General features: G+C 36.7%; 1 protein-coding gene across 1 annotated transcript in view; it reads left to right on the forward strand.

The window, feature by feature from the left end:
• The window catches only part of HDX (highly divergent homeobox), a 179,782-nt gene that overhangs the window by 149,087 nt on the left and 2,733 nt on the right, over positions 1-27,962 (forward strand). Inside the window, exons 5-7 of the mRNA XM_055563295.1 lie at positions 1,970-2,049; positions 7,036-7,119; positions 25,580-25,702. Of these exons, the coding sequence (XP_055419270.1) occupies positions 1,970-2,049; positions 7,036-7,119; positions 25,580-25,702 (287 nt within the window). The remainder of the gene's footprint in view (positions 1-1,969; positions 2,050-7,035; positions 7,120-25,579; positions 25,703-27,962) is intronic.

Here is a 27,962-nt window from a genome sequence, read left to right on the forward strand (position 1 = left end):
AATACTCTTGCCTGGAAAATCCCATGGACGGAGGAGCCTGGTGTACTGCAGTCCATGGGGTCACAAAGAGTCAGACATGACTGAGTGACTTCACTTTCACTTTAGTATTTTCTATGTACAGTGCCATAACATCTTTAAATAGTAGCAATTTTCCTTGTTCCTTTCAAATTTGGATATCTTTTATTTCTTTTTGTTATCTGATTGCTGTGGTTAGGACTTCCAATACTATGTTGAATAAAAGTGGCAAAAGTGCCATTCACTGGTGAACAGAGTTGGGTCCCACAGTCTCTGGCTTCAGGGCCCTAGGAGTCCCAGGGTTAGTGCAAGTGCACTGTTGATCTGGGCCAGGTCCTGGGCATTCTGGTAGATGTGGCCAGGTCCTGGAGCAACAAGGAGTTTAACCGCTCCTAAAGCAATCAGTCTGCTGGTTGGTGAGACTGTGTCCCCACCTGGCTAGCTGTTTGGCCTGGGGCATCTCAGAACTGGGGGTGGGGGATTCCAAAATTGTGCTTACCAGCACCAGTATACTTATGGTGGAATGAACTCCCCCTAATGGCTACTGCTAGCTTCTATGTTTCCAAGGTGAGTTTCATTTGCCGCCTGCCTCCAGGAGGATTTTCAAAATCAGAACCCAAGCTCTTTTCAAATTACTGCTTCTTCCCTGGATCTTGGAGGGTGAGATTTTGTGTGCCCTTTATGAATGGAGTCTTTTCCCCACTGCCCTCTGACTCTTGAATGTAAGCCCTGCTGCCCTTCAAAGTCAAACATTCTGAGGGCTCATCTTCCCAGTGCAAGACTCCTAGACTGGAGAGCCTGATGTGGGGCTCAGATCCCTCTCTCCTTGGGAGAGAATCTCTGCAATTATAGTTGTCCTCCTGTTTGTGGGTTGTCTTCCCCAAGGGTATAGGTCTTCACTATACTGTGTCTTCACCCCTCTGACCCTTCTTCTTGTGATCCCTTCATTATATTTCCAGCAGTTGATCTTTTCTGCTTGTCCTCATATTGTTCTCAAGGGTAGTTGTAATTTTGGTATGTCCATGAGAGGAGGTTAGCTCATCTTGGCCATACAGTATGGGGGTACTAAATTTTGATAATAAAAGGAATACACATTCATTATAGAAAATTTTGGAACACACAATGAAAAATTTAGAAAAAAAATCATACCTCTTAGTGATATCCATTCTTGAAATGGGGGTGAGAAAGTATTTATGCCAGTGCTTTCTCTTTGCATATATACAGGATTGTTTATGTGTGTCTGTGTACACTCGTATACACATTCCTTTTTACAAACTTGAAAATGTACTATTTTTATAGTTTTATATCATGTATTTGAACATTATTTTATCACTTTTTTCTTGTTAAAATGAGCACTACATGTTTATTGTAAAAATATTTAAATATAAATAAACAAATGGAAGAAAATAAGAATTATCAAAGCAAGTAAATTAGATAAAATGAAGAGCAATAAAATTGTCTGTAATTCCATTCAGAAATAATAATGGCAATGCCTTGGTGTAAATAGTGTCAGTATTTTTTTTTCCATGAAAATATATGCTTTTCCTCTTAAACAAAATTAAAATCACAGTGTACCTACATAGTAGATTTTGTCACCTTCAGTTTTTCTCTTTCCAATAGGTATGAATATTTTCTTTATTATCAACTATTCTTCTACTTCATTTTTTAGTTCTTTTATAGCATTTATTGTAAGGATAAGCCCCACATGATTTATCCAAGCCTCTATTGTTAACCATATAAACACTTCAGATTTTTCAATTATAAACATCACAGTGATGATCATCCTTAAATTTGAACCCATCCACACTTATTTTCTTAGAATACACTGTTAGAAGTAGAATTGCCTTTTGTGTCTTTTTACAATAGAGAAATTATTAAAGTAATTTTGAAAGAAAGTTTTCAATAAAGATTTAAGGAATGAAAAATGAAATCATGGCCTTCTTTGTTTCTATAGAGGAATCAAATGAAGTTGTTCCAAATGAGGCAAGGGCTCATAAGGAAGAGAACCACCATGCAGTATCTGCAGATAATGTGGTACGTACACTTTGGGATTCTTTCCTCATTACATGATGGATTGCAAGGATTTATTTCCGGTTGGTGACAATATCAGCATTGTCAGAAATAAGTCTTGCTTTACAAATCAAAACAGATCTGTTACCAATGCAACAATATATCTTATAGGGTTTAATAAATGAAATTCAAAGTGATATAATCTGTACCTCTTTTTATGTAATAGCTTTGCAAATATGAAAATCTAATGCCTACTATATATGTGACATTTTAAGCATAACAAGTTATTTTGCTTCAACATATTCAGCAAATAGCCAATTTCTTCTCATTTGACAGATGGCAGAACTTTAAAAGTTTAGCATGAGACCATGAAAGAAGTCATTATTAGGTCTGGAACTTGTATCCATGGATTCCTGATTCTTGTGTTCTCTGTTCAGACCATACATGTCTCCACTGTGTTTGGAAATCTTTCTTCTTTTTAGTTAAATTGGACTCAGCTAGTCATCTTAAAAATTGTAGTAATAGAGGAAAGGTAGTATTAAAAAACTGAATAGCAAACAGACACAGCCTACATGTGGATTAAACTAGGTTTTGTAAAAATGTAAACATTATTGGTATATAGAGATGCTCTCAAAGTAGCTGTTTTAGCATTATCTGTTTATATTCTGACTCAATCAAGTAATTCAGAAATCAAGATGTTATTAACCCAAAGTCAGACATAAAGGAAAATGTCATTGTGCTGTTGTTTTTGTTTTCAAATCAGTGTTTTTTGCTTCATTGTAATCTTTACAATTGGTCCATATAATGGATTTTTCTGTTACAAAATGGCTGCAACTTCAAAATTTACCCTGGCTTCCACTACGAACATTATTTATCTAACATTATAGTTCTGTCACATCACTTTAATAAAACTTGAGTACATCAAATACAGTTTTGTTCTTTTTTGTTATATATAAATAATATATAACAGTGTTTTCCATATACAGAGTGTAGTTTAGGATTGTATTTTACTGATTTCAGTCCTGATTTAAGTTGATGGTTGACCTAAATATATTGAATGGGGATATAGGAAAATAAGCTTTTATTTTGTGGCAAAGTTGTGTTTTCATTAGATAGCTAGTAATAATTGTTTTCCACAATTATTAATTGTGTCAATATTCTTAATTCCACTATTTAATAATCTCCTTTGCTCTAGATTTGAGTAATACTATTACAAATTATATCCAGTTATTTATAAATTGGAAACTTTTTTCCCCTAAAGATATGCTCATTTTCTGTCTGAATTTCTCAGCATTGAATCTCCCTTGTGGCAGACATTTGAAAACAATGAATGAAGTCCTGGCATGGGATGACTCACAGTCACTTAAGCATCTAATTTATCAAAAAAAAAATTGATTTTCAGAGACAAAACTTCAAATTTTCAAAGGTTGATTTCCTCTGCCTATAGCTTTGAGTGTCCTCAATTATGGACGGCAAATCACAAAGACATACAAGACCTGTTTATATGCACAAATCTATACAGTGGCCCCTCAAGCCTTCTCCCTTGATTACTTAGCTCTTTTTGCCCAAAACCTATCCAAATAGAAAAACCTAAACAACAACATCAAAAAAAAGATATCAAATCGGTGTTATGGTGAGAGCCAACATGAGTAAGCCCCAAGTTTTTAGTTATTATAATAGAAAACAAAACATTAGATTCATCTCCAGGCAGCAGTACAAAGCAATTCCTTTGTAGCTGTCTTTCTAACTCAGAAGCCTGCTGGTAACAAACCCTGTTATGGTATCATATCCCCAAAGGCAATATATCAAATATAATCATTCCAAGTTCGTTTGTGATTTTTAATCACCATATCAATTTCTGGCTAGGAAATTTTATTTCAAATTCTGCCTGTGACATGTTGCTATTAATGTGATTGTTCTTAAAAGACTGCCTAGTGACTAACTCTAGCTTAGCTTTTCTCTTTTTAAATTTTCTTTTGGGTTGGCAGGGTTTAAATGTTTAAAGTGTTTTTTTTTTTTTTAACTGCATTATTCATATGCAAAAGAAAAATTTGAAGCAGATTTTGTCTTTGGGTTTTGGTTTCCTTTAAAAAGAATTCTATGATTAGAGATTTTATGGTTGGAGCTTATCGGCCATTCTTTCCATTGATGTTAAGCTGTTATGTTCATTCTTTTGACAAATATTTAATTAGTACCTACTGTTTGCAAGATACTATATAAACTATGCTGTACATCAGTTCTGAAGCTAAGGGCAGTTTCTTTTTCTTGGGGGTGGACTTGATCCCTGCCTCCTGTACAACGTCACGAACCTCCATCCACAGTTCAATGTCCACTATGGACAGAGGTTCATGACAATGTACAGGAGGTAGGGATCAAGACAATCCCCAAGAAAAAGAAATGTAAAAAAGGCAAAATGGTTGTCTAGGAAGACTTACAAATAGCTGAGAAAAGAAGAGACGCTAAAGGAAAAGGAGTAAAGGAACGATATCCATGTGAATGCAGAGTTCTGAAGAATAACAAGGAGAGATAAGAAAGCCTTTCTCAGTGATCAATGCAAAGAAATAGGGGAAAACAATAGAATGGGAAAGACTAGAGATTTTTCCAAGAAAATTACAGATACCCAAGGGACTATTTCATGTAAAGATGGGCACAATAAAGGACAGAAATTGTATGAACCTAATGGCAACCCACTCCAGTACTCTTGCCTGAAAAATCTCATGGACAGGGAACCTCGTAGGCTACAGTCCATGGGGTCGCAAAGAGTCAAACACGACTGAGCGACTTCTTTCTTCACTTCTTCTTCAACAGAAGCAGAAGATATTAAGAAGAGGTGGCGAGAATACACAGAAGAACTATAGAAAGAAAAAAAAAAAATGTTCATGACCCAGATAACCACAATGGTGTGATCACTCACCAAAGAGCCAGACATCCTGGAATGCAAAGTCAAGTGGGCCTTAAGCATCACTATGAACAAAGCTAATGGAGATGATGGAATTCCAGTTGAGCTATTTCAAATCCTAAAAGATGATGCTGTGAAAGTGCTGCACTCAATATGCCAGCAAATTTGGAATACTTAACAGTTGTCACAGGGCTGGAAAATGTCAGTTTTCATTCCAGTCCTAAAGAAAGACAATGCTGAAGATTGTTCAAACTACCACACAATTGCACTCATTTCACATGCTAGCAAAGTAATATTCAAAATTCTCCAAGCCTGGCTTCAATAGTATGTGAACCATGAACTTCCAGAATTCAAGCTGGTTTTTGAAAAGGCAGAGGAACCAGAGATCAAATTGCCAACATCCGTTGGATCATTGAAAAAGCAAGAGAGTTCCAGAAAAATATCTGCTTTATTGACTATGCCAAAGCCTTTGACTGTGTGGATCACAATAAACTGTGGAAAATTCTTCAAGTGATGGGAATATTAGGCAACCTGACCCACCTCCTGAGGAATCTGTATGCAGGTCAAGAAGCAACAGTTAGAAAGGGAGATGGAACAACAAACTGGTTCCAATTTGGGAAAGAAGTACTTGAAGGCTGTATATTGTCACCCTGCTTATTTAGCTTATATGCAGAGTACATCATATGAAATGCTGGGCTGGATGAAGCACAAGGTGGAATCAAGATTGCTGGGAGAAATATAAATAACCTCAGATATGCAGATAACACTACTCTTATGGCAGAAAGTGAAGAAGAACTTCTTGATGAAAGTGAAAGTGGAGAGTGAAAAAGTTGTCTTAAAGCTCAAAAAACTCAGGTCTTGGCTTCTGGTCCCATCACTTCATGGCAAATAGATGGGGAAATAATGGAAACAGTGAGAGACTTTATTTTCTTGGGCTCCAAAATCACTGCACATGGTGACTGTAGCCATGAAATTAAAAGACACTTACTTCTTGGAAGAAAAGCTATGACCAAATTAGATAGTATATTAAAAATCAGAGACATTACTTTACTGACAAAGGTCTGTCTAGTCAAAGCTATAGTTTTTCCAGTAGTCATGTATGGATGTGACAGTTGGACTATAAAGAAAGCTAAATGCCAAAGGATTGATGCCTTTGAACTGTGGTGTCGGAGAAGACTCTTGAGAGTCCTTTAGACTGCAAGGAGGTCTTACCAGTCAATTCTGAAGGAAATCAGTCCATCCTGAATATTCTTTGGAAGGGCTGATGCTAAAGATGATTCTCCAATATTTTGGCCACCTAATGAAAAGAATTGACTCATTGGAAAAGACCCTGATGCTGGGAAAGATTGAAGGCAGGATGAGAAGGGTACAACAGAGGAGGAGATGTTTGGATGGCATCACTGACTTGATGGACATGAATTTGAGCAAGCTCCAGGAGTTGGTAATGGACAGGGAAGCCTGGTGTGCTTCAGTCCACGGGGTTGCAAATAGTTGGACATGACTGAGCAACTGAACTGAAGGGCAGTTTAGCGTTTCTCTTGTTCTTGCTTTCTCTCTTCTCACTTACTATCCAGTGAAGGAAACAAATCACCATACTCATCACCATTACATTATAAATGTCTGCTTTCAATTATCTCACTAATGGAGTGCTGTGAATAAGTGGATATTAAAAAAAAACACATTTGACTTTGCAATGCATGTCATATGTTGATATTTTGCATTACAAGTTGCAAAGAGAAATATGAAAGTGTAAAGAAGAAAGTTCTGCCAGGCGATTAAATTTTTAGACTACCTTTACAGAAAACAAATTCCCTGTTCCTGAAGGGCACTATTTAATCAAAGTTTGATTGCTTATTTTTTTAAGGATATTATGAAACTGTTTTTTCTATTTTAAATTATATTACAATAATTTTCTATTACTAAAGGAGGTGGCTCAGACACATACTAGGTGTAAAGCTGAGGAGCCAGTCAGTTAGAATTTACTCTTGATAAACTAGACTAGAAAACCCCATTGTTAAAACTGAACATTGAATGATATGCTCTATACATTATTGAGTGCAATGGGGATAATAAGATATATATTTATGAAAACTTCTCTACTTGTGTTACAGAAAATAGAAATTATTGATGATGAAGAAAGTGACATGATAAGTAATTCTGAAGTAGAGCAAGTGAATTCTTTCTTGGATTATAAGGTAAAAGTAATTTCAGATCCTTAATTTTTTAAGAGAAGGTATTAAACGAGGTTGGTGATGGACAGGAAGCCTGGCATGCTGCAGTCCATGGGGTTGGAAAGATTCAGACATGACTGAGCGACTGAACTGAACTGACTGATTAAAGGAGGTAGACTTTTACAGTATCTATGTACCAGCTTTTTTCACTTCCATTTTCCATTCGGTAAATTAAGCATCCTGGGGCTCTGCATTGACTCTCTCAGGCACCTGGATATCCATTATGGTGCTGGGTATTTTAATTAATGCTGGTCAGTTTAGTGGTTATGGCTTCAAGAACAATTTGCTGAGCAGCAGTAAGTACTGATGCTGCATTGCAAGATGAGGCATAGTGGTGGTTAATGTGAAATTTATGACAATACTTTTTTTAAAGCCCATGTTCATTTTAAAATGATTATAAAGGGAATATTTTTTCTAGTGTTCCTTGCTAATTTTATCTTGAATTTCAATTTCTGAAGATTTTTTTAATATAATAATATACCTGTTTTAGAAGAAGTTTAAAAACAATCCCCATGGCAAATACTGAATGAATATGAATACAGATGACCTTTTCTTAATGTCACTTGTTATTAAAATGAAAGACTTACTTTGACAGCATGCCATGCATAATTTTGTTTTTTAAAAATTTTTGATGTAAGCCATCAGTCTAGATGTCAATATGTTTTTCATAGATGTTTAATTGTTGTCCCTTTGTTAATCCATGTCCTATCTTACTAGGTAACTTTGGGATCTTCTGAAATTTTGACCAGAGTCATTTTTTTCATAGAGAATAGTAATCTTAAAATGTTAACAAAAGATAACATTTAATCAGAAAGACAGCAGCTGTCATTAACCTTTTCAGTTTTACTATAATTGAAAGCTATGTAATTCAACAGATTCTGTTTTTCAACTGTTTATGACATGTCAGACTTCAAAATATTGAACATTGTAAACACAGAAGGAAATGATTTTTTGAAATTTATTTTCTAAGTGATCCAAAAACACAATATAATCCTGTATTTAAACTATATTTTAACAAATATAATTATAAGGTTGTTGGTTTTGAAGTACAAGAGATCATTCTTATCTCTCCTTCATGGTCATATAACATTTATAAATGTCCAGTTCAGGGTTTAAATGGCTTTGCAAACCATCACTTGGCACAGGCTATGGAAACTACAGATTAGAGGACTAGGTTGCACAGCTATTAAGTGTACTCTACTCAGTACTCTCAAGCAGGTCAGATAGGACTGGTCCCAGAACTCAGAGGGTTTTTTCCAGGACCTTTTCCCGCTGGGGTACCAGCTCACTTGAAAGGTTTGAAGCTAAAGATATCAGCAAGCCAGAGTATCCAGTCCAGAAATATCAGTTATCATTTTCATTGAATTCTAAAGGACATTTAAAGATTCAGTGTTTTCCATTTTGGTGAATGCTGTAGAAACAAGGGGTTTTTTGCTCCCTTATTAAGATATCTTTTAAAACACATCATCATTCTATACAAACTTTTATTTAACTCTTAAAAATTAGCACCTATATAGAAAATATGTCTCTCTATAATCATTATTCAAGATATTTCAGTTCACTTCATCAGTGAATTTTGTCACTTTAATTCTAAATAACTATAAGAGAAACCTCATATAGCAGTTCTCTTTGCTGATTTCAGTACGTGATTTAAGACACCCTTACAAGTTTGGAAATTTGATCTTCCTTCAAAGAACGTCATTTTATTCTCTTTGTTTACACATGCTAGCCTCCTTTCTTTAGGGTTCAGAATCATTTTGTTGATTTCTTGAATATATTCACCATAAGTTTCTTGAAGTCAGATACATATCTTATTCATGTATACGTTACCTGATCTAGTGCCTAAGTCATAAGGATCCAGTAACAAGTTCCTAAAATAAATTAGTTTTCTTTGGAAATATATTTAACATTATTGCTCAAGTGTTCATTTAATATGCAAGTGTTTTATTTTTGCATTTGGAAATTACTACTATACAACCATCAATATTCATTATTGGCATAGTGGAGCTTCTGATTTAGATATTTGCCAGGAATCCATATTACTAGGAGTTCTAACTAATCTGAAATGCTTGTGAGACAAGTGAATGAACTGTTTCTCAGGCATGATTAGCTATGTCATAATACCGCAGGTTTAGCTGCCATTTTAAAAATATTAATTTATTTATTTTAATTGGAGGCTAATCACTTGACAATATCATGGTGTTTTTTTGCCATACATCTACATGAATCAGTCATGGGTGTACATGTGTCCCACCATCCTGAACCCTCCTCCCACCTCCCACCCCACACCAGCCCTCTGGTTTGCACAAGGGCACCAGCTTTGAGTGCCCTGCTTCATGCATCAAACTTGCACTGGTCATCTATCTTGCATTTGGTAATACACGTGTTTCAATGCTATACTCTCATACTGTCCCACCTTCACCATCTCCCACAAAGTCCAAAAGTCTGTGTTTTACATCTTTGTCTTTTTGCTGTCTTTCACATAGGGTCATCAATACATCTTTCTAAATTCCTTATATATGAGTTTATATACTGTATTGGTGTTTCTCTTTCTGGCTTACTTCACTCTGTATAATAGGCTCCAGTTTCATCCGCCTCATTAGAACTGATTCAAAAGCATTCTTTTTAATAGCTGAGTAATATTCCATTGTGTATACATACCACATCTTTCTTATCCATTCATCTGCCAATAGACATCTAGGTTGCTTCCATGTCCTAGCTATTTTAAACAGTGCTGCAATGAACATTGGGATACATGTGTCTCTTCCAATTCTGGTTTCCTTGGTGTGTATGCCCAGCAGTGGGATTGCTGGGTCATATGGCAGTTCTATTTCCAGTTTTTTTTAAAGGAATCTCCACAATGTTCTCCATAGTGGCTGTACTAGTTTGCATTCCAAACAACATTGTAAGAGGGTTCCCTTTTCTCCTTCCTCTCCAGCATCTATTGTTTGTAGACTTTGTGATGATAGCCATTCTCAATGAGATGGTACCTCATCGTGTATTTTTTTTCCTGTTTTTATAATGTTTATTTATATAATTTTTATTTAATTGTAGGCTAATTACTTTACAATATTGTGGTGGGTTTTGCCATACATTCACATGAATCAGCCATGGGTATTCATGTGTCCCCCATCCTGAACACCCCTCCCACCTCCCTCCCCATCCCTTCACTCAGGATCATCCCAGTGCACCAGCCCTGAGCACCCTATCTCATGCATTGAACCTGGACTGGCGATCTATTTCACATGATAATATACATGTTTCAATGCTAATCTCTCAAATCATCCCACTCTCACCTTCTCCCACAGAGTCCAAAAGTCTGTTCTTTACATCTGTGTCTCTTTTGCTGTCTTGCATATAGGGTCATCATTACCATCTTTCTAAATTCCATATACATGCATTAGTATACTGTTTTGCCATTTTTCTTTCTGACTTACTTCGCTCTGTATAATAGGCTCCAGTTTCATCCACCTTATTAGAACTGATTCAAAAGCATTCTTTTTAATAGCTGAGTAATATTCCATTGTGTATATGTACCACTGCTTTCTTATCCATTCATCTGCCGATGGACATCTAGGTTGCTTACATGTCCTGTCTATTATAAACAGTGCTGCGATGAACATTGGGGTACACGTGTCTCTTTCAATTCTGGTTTCCTCCGTGTGTATGTCCAGCAGTGGGATTGATGGTTCATATGGCACTTCTATTTCCAGTTTTTTAAGGAATCTCTACAGTGTTCTCCATAGTGGCTGTACTAGTTTGCATTTCCATCAACAGTGTAAGAGCGTTCCTTTTTCTCCACAACCTCTCCAGAATTTATTGTTTATAGATTTTTGATATCAGCCATTCTGACTGGAGTGAGATGGTACCTTACTGTGGTTTTGATTTGCATTTATCTGACAATGAGTGATGTTGAGCATCTTTTTGTGTGTTTGTTAGCCATCTGTATGTCTTCTCTGGAGAAATGTTTGTGTAGTTCTTTGGGTCTACTGTGTAGTTCTTTTGGGTCTAATTTTTTGATTGGGTCTCTTATTTTTCTGGAATTGAGCTGCAGGAGCTGCATGTATATTTTTGAGATTAATTCTTTGTCAGTTGCTTCATTTGATAATATTTTCTCCCATTCTGAAGGCTGTCTTTTCACCTTGCTTATAGTTTCCTTCTTTTTGCAAAAACTTTTAAGTTTAATTAGGTCCCATTTATTTATTTTTGCTTTCATTTCCATTACTCTGGGAGGTTGCTCATAGAGGATCCTGCTATGATTTACGTAAAAGGGTGTTTTGCCTATGTTTACCTCTAGGAGTTTTGTAGTTTAGATCTGGTCTTACATTTAGATCTTTAATGCATTTTCAGTTTATCTTTGTGTATGGTGTTAAAAGTGTTCTAGTTTCATTTTTTACAAGTGGTTGACCAGTTTTCCTAGCACCACTTGTTGGAGAGATTGTCTTTTCTCCATTGCATATTATTGCCTCCTTTGTCAAAGATAAGGTGTCCATAGGTGTGTGGATTTATCTCTGGGCTATCTATTTCGTTCCATTGATCTATATTTCTGTCTTTGTGCCAGTACCATACTGTCTTGATGACGGTAGCTTTGCAGTACAGCCTGAAGTCTTGCAGGTTGATTCTCCAGTTCCACTCTTCTTTCTCAAGATTGCTTTTGCTATTCAAGGTTTTTTATATTTCCATATAAATTGTGAAATTATTTGTTCTCAGTTCAGTTCAGTCACTCAGTCGTGTCTGACTCTTTGCGACCCCATGAATCGCAGCACGCCAGGCCTCCCTGTCCATCACCAACTCATGGAGTTCACCCAGACTCACGTCCATCGAGTCAGTGATGCCATCCAGCCATCTCATCCTCTGTCGTCCCCTTCTCCTCCTGCCCCCAATCCCTCCCAGCATCAGAGTCTTTTCCAGTGAGTCAACTCTTCGCATGAGGTGGCCAAAGTACTGGAGTTTCAGCTTTAGCATCATTCCTTCCAAAGAAATCCCAGGGCTGATCTTCTTTAGAATGGACTGGTTGGATCTCCTTGCAGTCCAAGGGACTCTCAAGAGTCTTCTCCAACACTACAGTTCAAAAGCATCAATTCTGCAGTGCTCAGCTTTCTTCACAGTCCAACTCTCACATCCATACATGACCACAGAAAAAACCATAGCCTTGACTAGATGGACCTTTGTTGGCAAAGTAATGTCTCTGCTTTTGAATATGCTATCTAGGTTGGTCATAACTTTCCTTCCAAGGAGTAAGCATCTTTTAATTTCATGGCTGCAGTCACCATCTGCAGTGATTTTGGAGCCCAAACAAATAAAGTCTGACACTGTTTCCACTGTTTCCCCATCTATTTCCCATTAAGTGATGAGACCAGATGCCATGATCTTCGTTTTCTGAATGTTGAGTTTTAAGCCAACTTTTTCACTCTCCACTTTCACTTTCATCAAGAGGCTTTTTAGTTCCTCTTCACTTTCTGCCATAAGGGTGGTGTCATCTGCATACTGTTGGTAGCTTGATAGGGATTGCATTGAATCAATAAATTGCTTTGGGTGGTATACTCATTTTCACTATATTGATTCTTCCAATCCATGAACATGGAATATTACTCTTATAGTTTTATATATACAAGACTTTTATTTCTTTAGATTTATTCCTAAGTATTTTATTCTTTTCGTTGCAATGCTGAATGAAATTGTTTCCTTAATTTCTCTTTCTGTATTCTCATTGTTAGTGTATAGGAATGCAATGGTTTTTTGAGTGTTAATTTTATATCCTGAAACTTTACTATATTCATTGATTAGCTCTAGTAATTTTCTGGTGGAGTCTTTAGGGTTTTCTATGTAGAGGATCATGTCAACTGCAAACAGAGTTTTATTTCTTTTGCAGTCTGGATTCCATTTACTTCTTTTTCTTCTCTGATGGCTGTGGCTAAAATTTCCAAAACTATGTTGAATAGTAGTGCTGAGAGTGGATATCCTTGTCTTGTTCCAGACTTACAGGAAACACTTTCAGTTTTTCACTATTGAGGATAATGTTTGCTGTGGGTTTATCATATATGACTTTTATTATATTGAGGTATGTTCTTTCTATGTCTGCTATCTGAAGGGATTTTTATCATAAATGAATGTTGATTTTTGTCAAAGGCTTTCTCTGCATCTAATGAGATAATCATATGGTTTTTATAATTTAATTTGTTAATATAGTGTATCACATTGATTGATTTGTGATATTTAATAATCCTTGCATCCCTGGGAAAAAGCCCACTTGGTCATGATGTATGATCTTCTTAATATGTTGTTGGATTCTGTTTGCTAGAATTTTGTTGAGAATTTTTGCATCTATGTTCATCAGTGATATTGGCCTGTAGTTTTCTTTTTTGTGTGGCATCTTTGTCCGGTTTTGGTATTAGGGTGATGGTCACCTCATAGAATGAGTTTGGAAGTTTAGCTTCCTCTGCAATTTTCTGGAAGAGTTTGAGTAGGATAGGTTTTAGCTCTTAATTAAGTTTTTGATAGAATTCAGCTGTAAAGCAATCTGGTCTTAGGCTTTTGTTTTTTGGAAGATTTCTGATTACAGTTTCAATTTCTGTGCTTGTGATGGGTCTCTTAAGATTTTCTTTTCCTTCCTGGTTCAGTTTTAGAAAGTTATCCTTTCTAAGAATTTGTCCACTTCATCAAAGTTGTCCATTTTAGTGGCATATAGTTGCTGATAGTAGTCTCTTATGATCCTTTGTATTTCTATGTTGTCTTTGTGATCTCTCCATTTTCATTTCTAATTTTGTTGATTACATTCTTCTCCCTTTGTTTCTTGATGAGTCTGGCTAACAGTTTGTCTATTTTATTTATCTTCTCAAAGAACCAGCTTTTAGCTTTGTTGATTTTTGCTATGGTCTCCTTTGTTTCTTTTATATTTATCTCTGCCCTAATATTTATGATTTCTTTCCTTCTACTAAACCTGGGGTTCTTCATTCTTCTTTTTCTAGTTGCTTTAGGTGTACAGTTAGGTTATTTATTTGATTTCTCTCCTGTTTCTTGAGGTAGGCTTGTATTGCTATGAACCTTCCCCTTAGCACTGCTTTTACTGAATCCCGAAAGTTGTTCTGTGTTAATTTTCATTCATTTTTATGCATATTTTGATTTGTTTTTTATTTCTTCTGTGATTTGTTGATTATTCAGATGTATGTTTTTTAGCTTCCATATGTTTGTATTTTTAATAGTTTTTTTTTTTTCCCTGTGGTTGACATCTAATCTCACTGCTTTGTGATCAGAAAAGATGCTTGAGCTGATTTCAATTTTTTTAATTTACCAAGGGTAGATTTATGTCCCAGGATGTGGTCTATCCTGGAGAAGGTTCCGTGTAGACTTGAGAAAAAGGTGAAATTCATTATTTTGGGGTGAAAAATCCCATAGATATCAATTAGGTCTATCTGGTCCATTGTATCATTTAAAGTTTGTGTTTCCTTGCTAATTTTCTGTTTGGTTCATCTATCCATGGGTTTGAGTAGGGTATTAAATTCTCCCATTATTATTGTGTTACTGTTAGTTTTTCCTTTCATATTTGTTAGCATTTGCCTTACATATTGTGGTGCTCCTATGTTGGGTGCATATATATTTATAACTGTTATATCTTCTTTGTGGATTGATCCTTTGATCATGATGTAGTGTCCTTTGTCTCTTTTCACAGGCTTTATTTCAAAGTCTATTATATCTGATATGAGTATTGCTACTCCTGCTTTCTTTGGTCTCCATTTGTGTAAAATATATTTTTCCAGCCCTTCACTTTCAGTCTGTATGTGTCCCTTGTTTTGAGGTGGGTCTCTTGTAGACAACATATATAGGGGTCTTGTTTCTGTATCCATTCAACCGGTCTTTGTCTTTTGGTTGGGGCATTCAACCCACTTACATTTAAGGTAATTATTGATAAGTATGATCCCGTTGCCATTTACTTTGTTGTTTTGGGTTCAAGTTTATGCACACTTTCTGTGCTTCCTGTCTAGAGAATATCCTTTAGCATTTGTTGAAGAGCTAGTTTGGGAGTGCTGAATTCTCTCAGGTTTTGCTTGTCTGTAAAGCTTTTGATTTCTGCTTCATATTTGAATGAGATCATTGCTGAGTTCATTAATCTGGCTTGTAGGTTTTTCTCTTTCAACACTTTAAGTATGTCCTGCCAGTCCCTTCTGCCTTGAAGAGTTTCTATTGAAAGATCAGCTGTTATCTATATGGGAATCCCCTTGAGTGTGATTTGTTGTTTTTCCCTTGCTGCTTTTAATATTTGTTCTTTGTGTTTGATCTTCATTCATTTGATTAATATGTAACTTGGGGTGTTTTGCCTTAGATTTTCCTGTTTGTGGCTCTCTGGGTTTCTTGGACTTGGGTGGATATTTCCTTCCCCATTTTAGGGAAGTTTTCAACTATTATCTCCTCAAGTATTTTCTCATGGCCTTTCCTTTTGTCTCTTCTTCTGGGACTCCTATGATTTGAATGTTGGGGCGTTTAACATTGTTCCAGAGGTCTCTGAGGTTGTCCTCATTTCTTTTAATTCTTTTTCTCTTTTTTTTCCCTCTGCTTCATTTATTTCCACCATTCTATCTTCCACCTCACTTATCCTATCTTCTCCCTCTGTTACTCTACTGTTGGTTCCCTCCCGAGTACTTTTGATCTCAGTTTTTGTATTATGTGCCAGAGTCCAGCTCCAGCAACCAGGGATTCAACCTGAAGAGAAGGACAGTGTTGGCAGACAATGATGTAGCCTCTGACTCATAGTACGGTACTACATCAGAGGACAATGATGTAGTCTCTGACTCATAGTATGGAACTACATCTTGATGTAGCCTCTGACTCGAAGTACGGGACTACATGTTTATTTCAAGCTTCAGGTTATCTTTTATACTTTGACAAAAGCATTAGGTCAGAGGTTTTTAGTTTCCCCCACCCTGATTTACTGTACTTAACTTGTGATTACATTGTAACTCATGCTACATTCCTCAGTTTCTTTCTTATCTTTCTAAATCCTGTTTGCCCCTAGCATCTTAAGATCATTATCTCCTAAAAAGGCTTCTAGCTATTCTTAATTAACCCTAAACTCAGCAAACTTCTTTTGCCATAAACATTCCCTTCACAAACAGATCTCAGATAATAATCCTTCCCATGGCCTCAAGCTTCGGCCTACATGCTCATCCTGGGACATTCTTTGTAAAGATCCTTGAACAAATTATTTTCTGGGCACAACTGCAAAAGGCTTTGTGTTTTCTCATGTTTCTCTAAAGCACCTTAACATTCTTTCGAGCCAACTCAACCGAAGAAAGGAAAGAATAAGTCAGAATCACAAGGCCTAACTCCTTCATCCCGGGACCATGCCTGCAAGATGAGGAGAGGGAGTTGGGGCCGTGCCTCCATTTTGTCAGTAATGCCTAACGCAGCTCCTGACAATTATTCATTATTGGTTGACTCTTTTATATTTCTTCCAGGTCCTTGTTAATTTTTTCTTGCATCTTCTCTATCTTTGTCTCCAGATTATTTATCTGTAACTCCATTTTGTTTTCAAGATTTTGGATCATTTTTACTATCATTATTCTGAATTTTCTTTCAGATAGACTATCTCCTGCTGTTTTGTTTGGTTTGGTGGACATTTATCATGTTCCTTTACCTGCTGAATATGTCTCTGCCTTTCATTTTGTTTAGATTGCTGTGTTGTGTGTCCCTTTTCTATAGCCTGGAAGTTTGTGATTCCTCTTTATTGTAGAGGTTCTTCCCTGTTGATGGGGTTGGACGAGTGGTTTTCAAGGTTTCCTGGTTAGGGAAGCTTGTGTCAGTGTTCTGATGGGTGGAGCTGGATCTCTTCTCTCTGTAGTGCAATGGAGTGTCCAGTAGTGAGTTTTGAAGTGTCTATGGGTTTGGTGAGACTTTTGGCCACCTGTGTTTTAAGGCTCAGGATTATGTTCCTGAGTTGTTGGAGAATTAGCTTGGCATGTCTTGCTCTGAAATTTGTTTGCTCTTGGGTAGAGCTTGGTTTCAGTGTAGGTATGGAAACTTTTGGATGAGCTCTTGTTGATTAATGTTCCCTGGAGTCAGGCATTTTCTGATGTTCTCAAGTTTTGGGCTTAATTCTCCTGCCTCTTGCTTTCAGTCTTGTTCTTACAGTAGCCTCAAGACTTCTCCATCCATAGAGCACCAGTGATAGAATATATAGGTTAATGGTGAAACGATTCTCCACAGTAAGTGACACCTAGAGAGGTTCAAAGAGTTACATGGAGAAGAGAAGTGGAAGGAGGGAGATAGAGGTGACCAGGAGGAGAAGAGGGGGAATCAAAAGGGGAGAGAGCAATCTAGCCAGTAATCAATTCCCTATTTGCTCTCCGGAGTCTGGAACACTCTGAGAGGTTCACGGAGTTCCAAAGAGAAGAGAAGAGGGAGGAAGGAGACAGAGGTGACCAGGAGGAGAGGAGGGGGAGTCAAAAGGAGAAAGACCAATTTAGCCAGTGAGCAGTTACTTAAGTGTTCTCCACAGCCTGGAACACCCAAAGAGATTCACAGAATTAAGTAGAGAAGAGAAGGGGGACAGAGGAGATAGAGGTTACCTGGGGGAGAAAAAGGAGAATCAAAAGGGGAGAGAGAAATAAAGCCAGTAATCACACTCCTATGTAAAAATGAGTATTGAAGATTGGTTTCCTAAAGGTACAAAATTGATAACAAATATCAAAAAGCAAATATTAAAAATCTAGAGTAGAGTTTAAACTCTCAAAAAAAAATTAAAAAAAATTCACAAAAATTATAAAAAATATACATATGAAATTAGCTTTAAAAATAGGGTCTTTTTTTGCAAGGTAATAGTAGATTATAAAAATGAAAATTAAAGGTGTAATAAAGAACTTAAAAATAAAAAAATTTAAAAATGATAATAGTAAAATATATCTAGGAATTTCTCTGGAGCTGTTGAGGGCAGTGTGGGGTCAGTTCAGTTTCAGATAGTTCCTTGTTCCAGCTTATACTTCTTCTCAAGGTCTATAGGCCCCTTCCAATGTAGTCAGTGCTAACTACAGGGTTTTAATCTGTTGTACCTGTCACTTCCAAAACAGTTCCTTCTTCATTGTTTATTTTGGCTTCCCCTGTTTGCACGCCTCTTCAGTGTCTAATTTCCACCCTGACACAAGGTAACGAAAGTGGTCATTTATTTAGGCTCACTTGTTCAATTGTGCTGCAGGGAGGGAGGAACACTGCAAAAAAATATCACTGGTATATGTGGGGAGTGCTTGCAGTGTCTGGGCCACACTGGGTTTGTCCCCGCTCATGACCTGTGTGCTTTCCAGGTCTATACTGCTCAGGCTCCAGGTTGCTCTGCAGGGGAACTGCCTAAAGTGGGCCCTGGGTTGTGTGCACTTCCCAGGTTTAAGCCACCCAGGTTCAGGTTCTCGGTACTCCACAAGGGCACAGACTCGGTTGGGCCTGCTTTTTGTGCCCTTCCCAGGTCCGAACAGCTCAGGCGACCAGGTGCTTGGCAAGAGCACACTCCTCAGCTTAGCGGTGAATCTTATCACCTCCCCTATCCCAGCTGCTCAGTTTCCTGTATGTGCAGCGGGAGCGCCATCTCAGGTGTGCTGTGTGTCTCCTCTGGGGAGCTGATCTCTGGCTGCGACCCTCCTGGCAGATGTCAAGCATCAAGGATCCCAGGAAGACTTGGTTAGCAACTGGGAGCCTGCTCACAGTTTGGTAGAGGATGCCACCTCTGGGGTCAAGGTTGCCCCTCGCCTTCTGGCTCTGACCTTCACCTGCCTGCCTCTTTGCCTCTGGTGGGGGATGAGCTGGTCCACTGCCAGTCCGCTGCTGGCTAGCTTTCCTCTGGTATTCACTCAATCCTTTGTTCTGTGAGTGGGCCCAGCAGTGACTTAGGTTAGAGCATTTTGTGGGAAAATTCTTTCTTTTTTTTTTCCATCTCTGGCTATCCCACATTTTGGGTTGCTATCTCAACATTAGCTCCCTCAGACTTTCCTCAGGGCATTCAGGCCTGGTCCTTACCCTAAGCAATTCAGCCCACACCTCCCTGTTCAGCCCCCACTTGCTGGTGGGGGATGTGAGTGTCTGGGCTACTTCACTGGGAGTTGTGGTTAGGCACATAATCTGTGGATTTTATTTATTTATTTTTTCCTCCCGGTTATGTTGCCCTCTGAGATTCTGAAACTCCCCACAGACCTGCCCATGAGAGGGTTTCCTGGTGTTTGGAAACTTCTCCTCTTTTAAGACTCCCTCCCTGGGTAAGGTCTCCATCCCTAACTCTTTTGTCTCTCTTTTTATCTCTTATATTTTGTCTTACCTCCTTTTGAAGACAATGGGCTGTCTTTCTGGGTTCCTGATGTCCTCCACCAGCTTTCAGAAGTTGCTTTGTGGAATTTGTTCAGTGTTCAAATGATCTTTTGATGAATTTTCTTGGGAGGAAGTGGCCTCCCCATCCTATTCCTCCTCCATCTTTGCACTCCTCTCATTGTGGTTTTGATTTGCATTTCTCTGATAATAAGTGATGTTGAGAATCTTTTCATGTGTTTGTTAGCCATCTGTATGTCTTTTTTGGTGAAATGTCTGTTTAGTTCTTTGGCCCATTTTTTGATTGGGTCGTTTATTTTTCTGGTATTGAGCTGCTTGTATATTTTTTAGATTAATTCTTTGTCAGTTGTTTCATTTGCTATTATTTTCTTCCATTCTTTTTTTTTTCTTTTTTTAAATTTATTTTATTTTATTTTTTAACTTTAAAATATTGTATTGGTTTTGCCATACATCAACATGAATCTGCCACAGGTGTTCCCCATCCTGAACCCTCTTCCCTCTCCGTACCATCCCTCTGGTCGTCCCAGTGCACCAGCCCCAAGCATCCAGTGTCATGCGTTGAACCTGGACTGGTGACTCTTTTCGTATATGATATACATGTTTCAATGTCATTCTCCCAAATCATCCCACCATCTCCCACAGAGTCCAAAAGACTGTTCTATACATCAGTGTCTCTTTTGCTGTCTCGTATACACGGTTATTTTTACCATCTTTTTAAATTCCATATATATGCGTTAGTATACTGTATTGGTGTTTTTCTTTTTGGCTTACTTCTCTGTATAATAGGCTCCAGTTTCATCCACCTCATTAGAACTGATTCAAAAGCATTCTTTTTAATGGCTGAGTAATACTCCATTGTGTATACATACCACTGCTTTCTTATCCATTCATCTGCTGATGGACATCTAGGTTGCTTCCATGTCCTGGCTATTATAAACAGTGCTGCGATGAACATTGGGGTACACATGTCTCTTTCAATTCTGGTTTCCTCGATGTGTATGCACAGCAGTGGGATTGCTGGATCATAAGGCAGTTCTATTTCCAGTTTTTTAAGAAATCTCCACCCTGTTCTCCATAGTGACTGTACTAGTTTGCATTCCCACCAACAGTGTAAGAGGGTTCCCTTTTCTCCACACCCTCTCCAGAATTTATTGCTTGTAGACTTTTGGATCGCAGCCATTCTGACTGGCGTGAAATGGCACCTCATAGTGGTTTTGATTTGCATTTCTCTGATAATGAGTGATGTTGAGCATCTTTTCATGTGTTTGTTAGCCATCTGTATGTCTTCTTTGGAGAAATGTCTACTTAGTTCTTTGGCCCATTTTTGGATTGGGTCATTTATTTTTCTGGAATTGAGCTGTAGGAGTTGCTTGTATATTTTTGAGATTAGTTGTTTGTCAGTTGCTTCATTTGCTATTATTTTCTCCCATTCTTAAGGCTGCCTTTTCACCTTACTTATAGTTTCCTTAGTGGTGCAAAAGCTTTTAAGTTTAATTAGGACTGTGAAGAAAGCTGAGCATTGAACAACTGATGCTTTGGAACTGTGGTATTGGAGAAGACTCTTGAGAGTCCCTTGGACTGCAAGGAGATCCAACCAGTCCATTCTGAAGGAGACCAGCCCTGGGATTTCTTTGGAGGGAATGATGCTACAGCTGAAACTCCAGTACTTTGGCCACCTCATGCGAAGTGTGGACTCATTGGAAAAGACTCTGATGCTGGGAGGGATTGGGGCCAGGAGGAGAAGGGAACAACAGAGGATGAGATGGCTGGGTGGCATCATCGATTCAATGGACATGAGTTTGGGTGAACTCCGGGAGTTGGTGATGGACAGGGAGGCCTGGCGTGCTGTGATTCATGGGGTCGCAAAGAGTCGGACATGACTGAGCGACTGAACTGAACTGAACTGAGGCCCCATTTGTTTATTTTTGTTTTTATTTCCATTATTCTGGAAGGTGGATCATAGAGGATCTTGCTGCGATTTATGTCAGAGTGTTCTGCCTATGTTTTCCTCTAAGAGTTTTATAGTTTCTGATCTTACATTTAGATCTTTAATCCTTTTTGCGTTTATTTTTATATATGGTGTTAGAAAGTGTTCTAGTTTCATTTTTTATGGGTGATTGTCTAGTTTTCCCAACACCACTTGTTAAAGAGATTGTCTTTTCTCCATTGTATATTTTTGCCTCCTTTGTCAAAGAAAGATCAAAGTGCTGGTCCATATGAAACCTTGAGTGCTTCCTACAGTCATCTTGGAGAATAATTGACAATACTTAATGGAAATACAGGGACGATTTTAATAAGAAAAATTAGCTAGGTCTTATTTTGTGAAATCAGTGACTGATGTTTATCTTACTACTTCCTCTCAAACCATTAACTTAGGCAAATCTTAAAAGGCCACACAAATCACTTCCTGTAATATAGGAAGTGTTTAATAGGCTTGCAAATCACAGCACCAAGAAGAAAATGTCTGTAATATTAAATTATCTTAAAGCTATTTATGTTTTAAAACATTACATAAATACTAAGGAAGAGGAATAGTTCGAGGAGAAATTAGAGGTATGCATAACAAAAGACGCTTCCTGACTTCTCCAAATGTGAATTGTTTTTTAAATGTTTCTAGTGAACAGTGAGTGTAGCTCAGATAGACTTATGCTTTCAAAGGAGACACTGGGATAATGAAGATAGATATCTCCTGTATTCAAAAAGACTTCCTGACCAGTACTTTGCTAATACTGTTGTTCTGACAATAAATACTAATAAAATAAAATGTTTAGAATTAGTCAAATGTATTATGGCAGGAACAAGTGAAATTTTATTATAATGCTTACCTATAGTTTAGATTACTGTAGAATGCCTTTAAATAAAGAATTTAGCTTGAAGCATTTGCAGATCATTCACTTGATATTAAATGATCTGAAAAGGAAGCCGTTTTATTAGGGTAAATAAGTTCTAAATTGTATTGATATAACTGATGCAGTAAGCATGTCCATAGATTGAATGTGGTTAATACAACTGTATCCTCTCAATTGTAAAAGGAATGCCCATGGAATTAACAATTTTTAATATATTTTCTGCAGCTTTTTGAGCAAATGATGTTAAAGTTCCTGCTATTCTCTTTGAGACAGATTCTCCAGTTGCAGAGGATGCTCATAGCTTATTTTCAATTATTAGCTGGCTAATAATTTTTAATAATGTTTTTGATATAATAATTTACATATAATAAAATTCATCTTTTCATACATTTAGTTTTGACATTGGACACAACTGTGTAAGCATGACCACAATATATTATTCATCTGATGATGAACATTTGTGTTACATCTAGTTTGGGGCTATTATAAATAAAGCCGCTATGAATATTCATGTATGTCTTTTTGTAGACATGCATTTTCACATCCCTTGGGTAAATACTTAAGAGTAGGATTGCTGAGTCAAATGGTAAGAAAGGCTATATTTAATTTTATAAGAAACTGCAAGACATTTCCCAAAGTGGCTGTATGGCTTTACCCTCCCACCAACAAAATATGAGACTTTTAATTGCTCCACATTCTTCTCATCAGCACTTGCTATTGTCAGCCTCTTTAGCATAATCTATTGTAGTATGTTGGTGGGAATACCAGACCACCTTACCTGCCTCCTGAGAAACCTGTATGCATGTAAAGAAGCAATAGTTTATATAACAGAACATGGAACAATGGACTGGTTCAAAATTAGGAAAGGAGTATGTCAAGGATGTAATTATCACTCTGCTTATTTAACTTATATGTAGACTATATCATGCAAAATACAGGGCTGAATGAAGCACAACTGGAATCAAGATTGCCAAGAGAAATAGTGCAGATAGCATGTGCAAATGACACCACCCTAAAGGCAGAAAGCAAAGAGGAACTAAAGAGTCTCTTGATGAAGCTGAAAGAGGAGACTGAAAAAGCTGGCTTAAAACTCAACATTCAAAAAACTAAGATTATGGCACCCGGTCCCATCACTTCATGGCAAATAGATTGGGAAACAAGAGAAACAGAGACAGACTTTATTTTCTTGAGCTCAAAAATTACTTAAAATGGTGACTAAAGCCGTGAAAATAAAAGATGCTTGCTCATTAGAAGAAAAGCTATAACAATCCTAGACAGGGTATTAAAAAGCAGAGGCATCACTTTGCCAATGAAGGTCCGTTTAGTCAAAGCTTTAGTTTTTTCAGTAGTCATGGATGGATGTGAGATTTGTACCATAAAGAAGAATGCTGAAGAATTCATGCTGTTGAACTGTGATGCTGGAGAAGACTCTTGAGAGTCCCTTGGAGAGCAAGGATATCAAACCAGTCAATCCTAAAGGAAATCAATCCTGAATATTCATTGGAAGGACTGATGCTGAAGCTGAAGCTCCAATACTTTGGCCTGATGCTGGGAGATCATGATCAGAAAGATTGAAGGCAGGAGGAAAAGGGGATGACAGAGGATGAGATAGTTGGATAGCATCCCTGACTCAAAGGACATGATTTTGAACAAATTCCAGGAGATGATGAAGGTCAGGGAAGCCTGGCATGCTGCAGTCCATGGAGTCACAATGAGTCAGACAAGACTGAGTGATTGAACATCAACAATAACAGTATGTTGGTGGTAGCATCTCTTTGTGGTTTTAATTTGCATTTCCTTTATGACAAACAATATGAAACATTTTCAAGTGTTTATTGGTCACTCTCATATCTTCTTTGATAAATTGTATGTTCAAATATTTCACCTGATTTTTATTCAGTTGGTGGTCTTATATTTGTTCTATAAGAGCTCTTTATGCATCCTGAATACAAGTCCTTTATCATATTTGTGATTTACAAATTTTTCCTCCTAATATATAGCTTGTATTTTCATTTTCTTAATAGTATCTTTTGAAAAGCAATGATGTGGGATTTCTCTTTTTTTAATGAATTCATGATTTTTGTGTCTTATTGAAAATTTTTTGCCTAACCCAAGGACATAGAGAGTTTTCCCTCAGTTTTCCTCTAGAAGTTTTATAGTTTTTGGTTTTATGTTTAGGTCTGTTATCCACTTCTCATTATATTTTGTATATTATGTGAGTTAAGGTTTGATAATCTTTTTTGAAGGGGGTATGGATTTACAAGTTTTCAACCACTCTTTTTTGAAATGTTGAAAGATTATTCTTTGTGCATTGAATTACCTCAGCATCTTAATCAAAAGACAACCAAATTTGCATGTGTGTGTACATATATATACACATATAATGCAATATATAATATATATTTCTGAACTCTCTATTATGTCCATTGATCTATATGTCCACACTTTCACCAATATCACAGGTTCTTAACTTCTGTAGCTTAAATAGTAAATCTATATAGAGCAATTTCATGGCCATTATCTTATTTGACCCTTATAACCCTCAATCTAGAATTGCCAATGATTACTAGTATTATATCCATTTTATTGATGAGTATATACAATCACAGGTTAATTGTCCTGCCCTAGTTTACACAATTATCAATAGGTCTGGCACTAAAATCCTCCCAAACCTAGTTTATTTTTCTTTTCCTACACAACTAGGAAAAATAGTGAAGAGAGACTGAGTTTCAAATCATTATACATTTGGAGATATTTTCTGAATAACAGACTCTTACAAAAGGGTGGGGGGCTCAGCAAACTATTTGATAGTCTTATGAAAAATTTCAGTCCCTCTTTGTTACAGAATAATAACCTTTTTACTTCTCAATGTTTGACTTTGTGAATGATACATCCAGCATTACTGCATCTGCTATTGCTCTTTACTTGAGGTAAATTGGGCTCTATCTATTCTTAATCCTAATCTGAATGCTGATTAGGTTTAATGTAGGATGAGTCTTTCCAAGAAGGGAACTGCTTCTTGATTTTTCTCTTACCGGAATTTATTTGATTGGATTTTTGACCTTGCAGATTATTTTCTGTTGGTGATTTGCTTAAAAGGCAGCCTTTGAGTAATAGGATAATTTACTTCTGTGTTCTAGAATCCTTTATGCTAAACTTTTATCTTTTTATTGTCTCTATAATTTGATTGCTTTTTAAAAGTTTTATTGTGCATCAAACATGTGTAGTCCTAGGTTTGCACAGAGTAATTTATTATTTGATGCTTTCTCCTTCAGAATGAAGAAGTCAGATTCATTGAAAATGAGTTAGAGATTCAGAAGCAAAAAAATTTTAAACTTCAGACATTTGTAAGAAGCTTGATACTAGCTATAAAAGCTGACAATAAGGAACAACAACAGGTAAGCAACAGAAGAGAATAGTAAATTATAACATATAATGTTGAAAAGTGGCAAGTCACACTTGGGTTCTTCATATTCTTTTCATTTTTATACCTCATTCCTGCTTGTCATCAAGGAAGGATTTGTTACCTCCTGACTTGTTAATATAGCTTTCTTGGGAATAAATACTCAGATTTTGTGTGCTGCTTTAGTGGAAAATCAAAATGATTAACATACTTTGTTAATTCCAAGCCAGTATCAAGTAGGGAAAACATTTTACATTTTTAAAATATAATTATTGACTCTATTCTCTATCTTGTACATATTATTTCATTTAATTAATTTTAAAGAAATTCTCAAAACAGTTGTAAAGATGGGGTTACACTAACTGGAGAGGCACATATTTTAGGACTTCCTATGAATGAAAGAAGTGAGGCATTTGCCTCTCTTCTGGATTTCAGTTACCTTCCAGCCCCTACTAAAGTTCACAGGTGTTTGAATACCTTCTATTTCATGATATGTTGCACATCACTAAAAAAATTGAAATTGCTTTGTGAAATTCTTTGTAACCACAGTGCAGCATTTACTTTTCCCAATTTAACTATAGTGTTTGATTCCACTACCCCAAAGATGAAATGAAATGTCTTCTGTTTGTCACTGTGGATTTTTTTTTTTGGCAAATTCTTCCCAGATTACATTTTCTGCCTCACTTTTTCTGTTAAAATTTGTGTAATAATTTATTAATCTTACTAAAAAGGAATATGTTAGTGTCACTCAGTCATGTCTGACTCTTTGCAACCCTGTAAACTGTAGCTTGCCAGGCTCCTCTCTCCTTGGGATTTCCCAGGCAAGAATATTGGAATGGGGTGCCATTTCCTACTTTAGGAGGTTTTCCCAACCCAGGGATCAAGCTCGGGTCTTCTGCATTGCAGGCACATTCTTAACCATCTGAGCCACCAGGTAGCCTAAAAAAAAAAAAAAGAATATAGAATTATGTTAAATGTTATATTTAATACTAAATATGTTATATTTAATACTAAATGATACCAAATATGCCTCTGAGTTGTGGACTACCATGTTGATTCCTGATTATCAGAGAAATTCAATGTAAGTAGTATATTACACAGGTAAGCCTTAATTAGGAAGCAGTCTCAGTGGTTTCTATTCAGCTAGAGTACAAGCATTTATTCCTTATATCCAAGCAAGACGTATGTAGCCTATTCCAGTCATCTCCAAGGAAAAAGATTAGTCTTAGCATCCCAGAATTCTCCTGCTTTTCATAAGGAAAATGTCTTTATATATTTCATCAAAGTACTGAACCACAAAATTTAAGCTATAATTTACTCATGAGGCTTAATCTAGCATGTACATTATGTGTCCAGTTTCATGAATTGTGCTCTCCCCATTCTGTACACACACAGACATCCCAAGATGGTAGTTACCAGTCATATTTGCCAGTTTTATTTAAGCATTTTGGTTTATTATGTGAGCTAAGCATATTCCATGGCATATTGAAAATGTATTTGTTTTTTAGGAATCTAAAGTACAGATTTTAAATGAATAAAATGATAGTCTTGAATTTGGTCCCCAAAGAACTGTAATTTTTAATTACATTAATATTAAAGAAAGGAAAAGTAGAATTAGGTTCAATATGGGAGTAATTTGGAGTGTGGTCCTAGTCCTAAAAGTCATGCATGGCTTGTATTTCAGAGTTGTGTGGTCAGCTTATTCACAGTTGTCTATGACTTTTTATATCTAGCAATAGCACACAAGCTGCATTTTATTTTTTTATTCTAACCTGGCTTTATCCTTCCCCCAGAACTACAAAAAAAAATAAGAAAAGTACCTATTGTACATTTTACTTTTGCCTTTTTCTTCTACTTTTCCTCTGAAAAAAGGCTGATGAACTAAGATATGGACAAAACATTGGCTGGGGGAGGGGGAAGAGATAGTTATACAAAAACTGTACTGAAAATCATAGCCTGTATAATCAGCATCCAAATACAAAATACTGATTTTTGTACTTGAGATTGAGTATAATGGATCTCCAAATACAGTCTAAAAATATAGAAGATACCAACACAAAAGTTACCCAAGTCAGCTCTTAAATTACTGATCTTTACTCTATGAAATGCTTAAAGGTTTATTTCTGGAAGGACTTGATTTTTATTCTGCCTAATAAAAGAGAATCATTGTGTCATTGGTTTCTCATTTTAAAAATCTGTTTTTCTGTTAATCTTGATTTGGGTAAGTTGAGTGAGATGAGTGGTCCACAGAGTAT

This window comes from Bubalus kerabau, chromosome X (assembly GCF_029407905.1).
Source record: "Bubalus kerabau isolate K-KA32 ecotype Philippines breed swamp buffalo chromosome X, PCC_UOA_SB_1v2, whole genome shotgun sequence".
Lineage (NCBI taxonomy): Eukaryota > Metazoa > Chordata > Mammalia > Artiodactyla > Bovidae > Bubalus > Bubalus kerabau.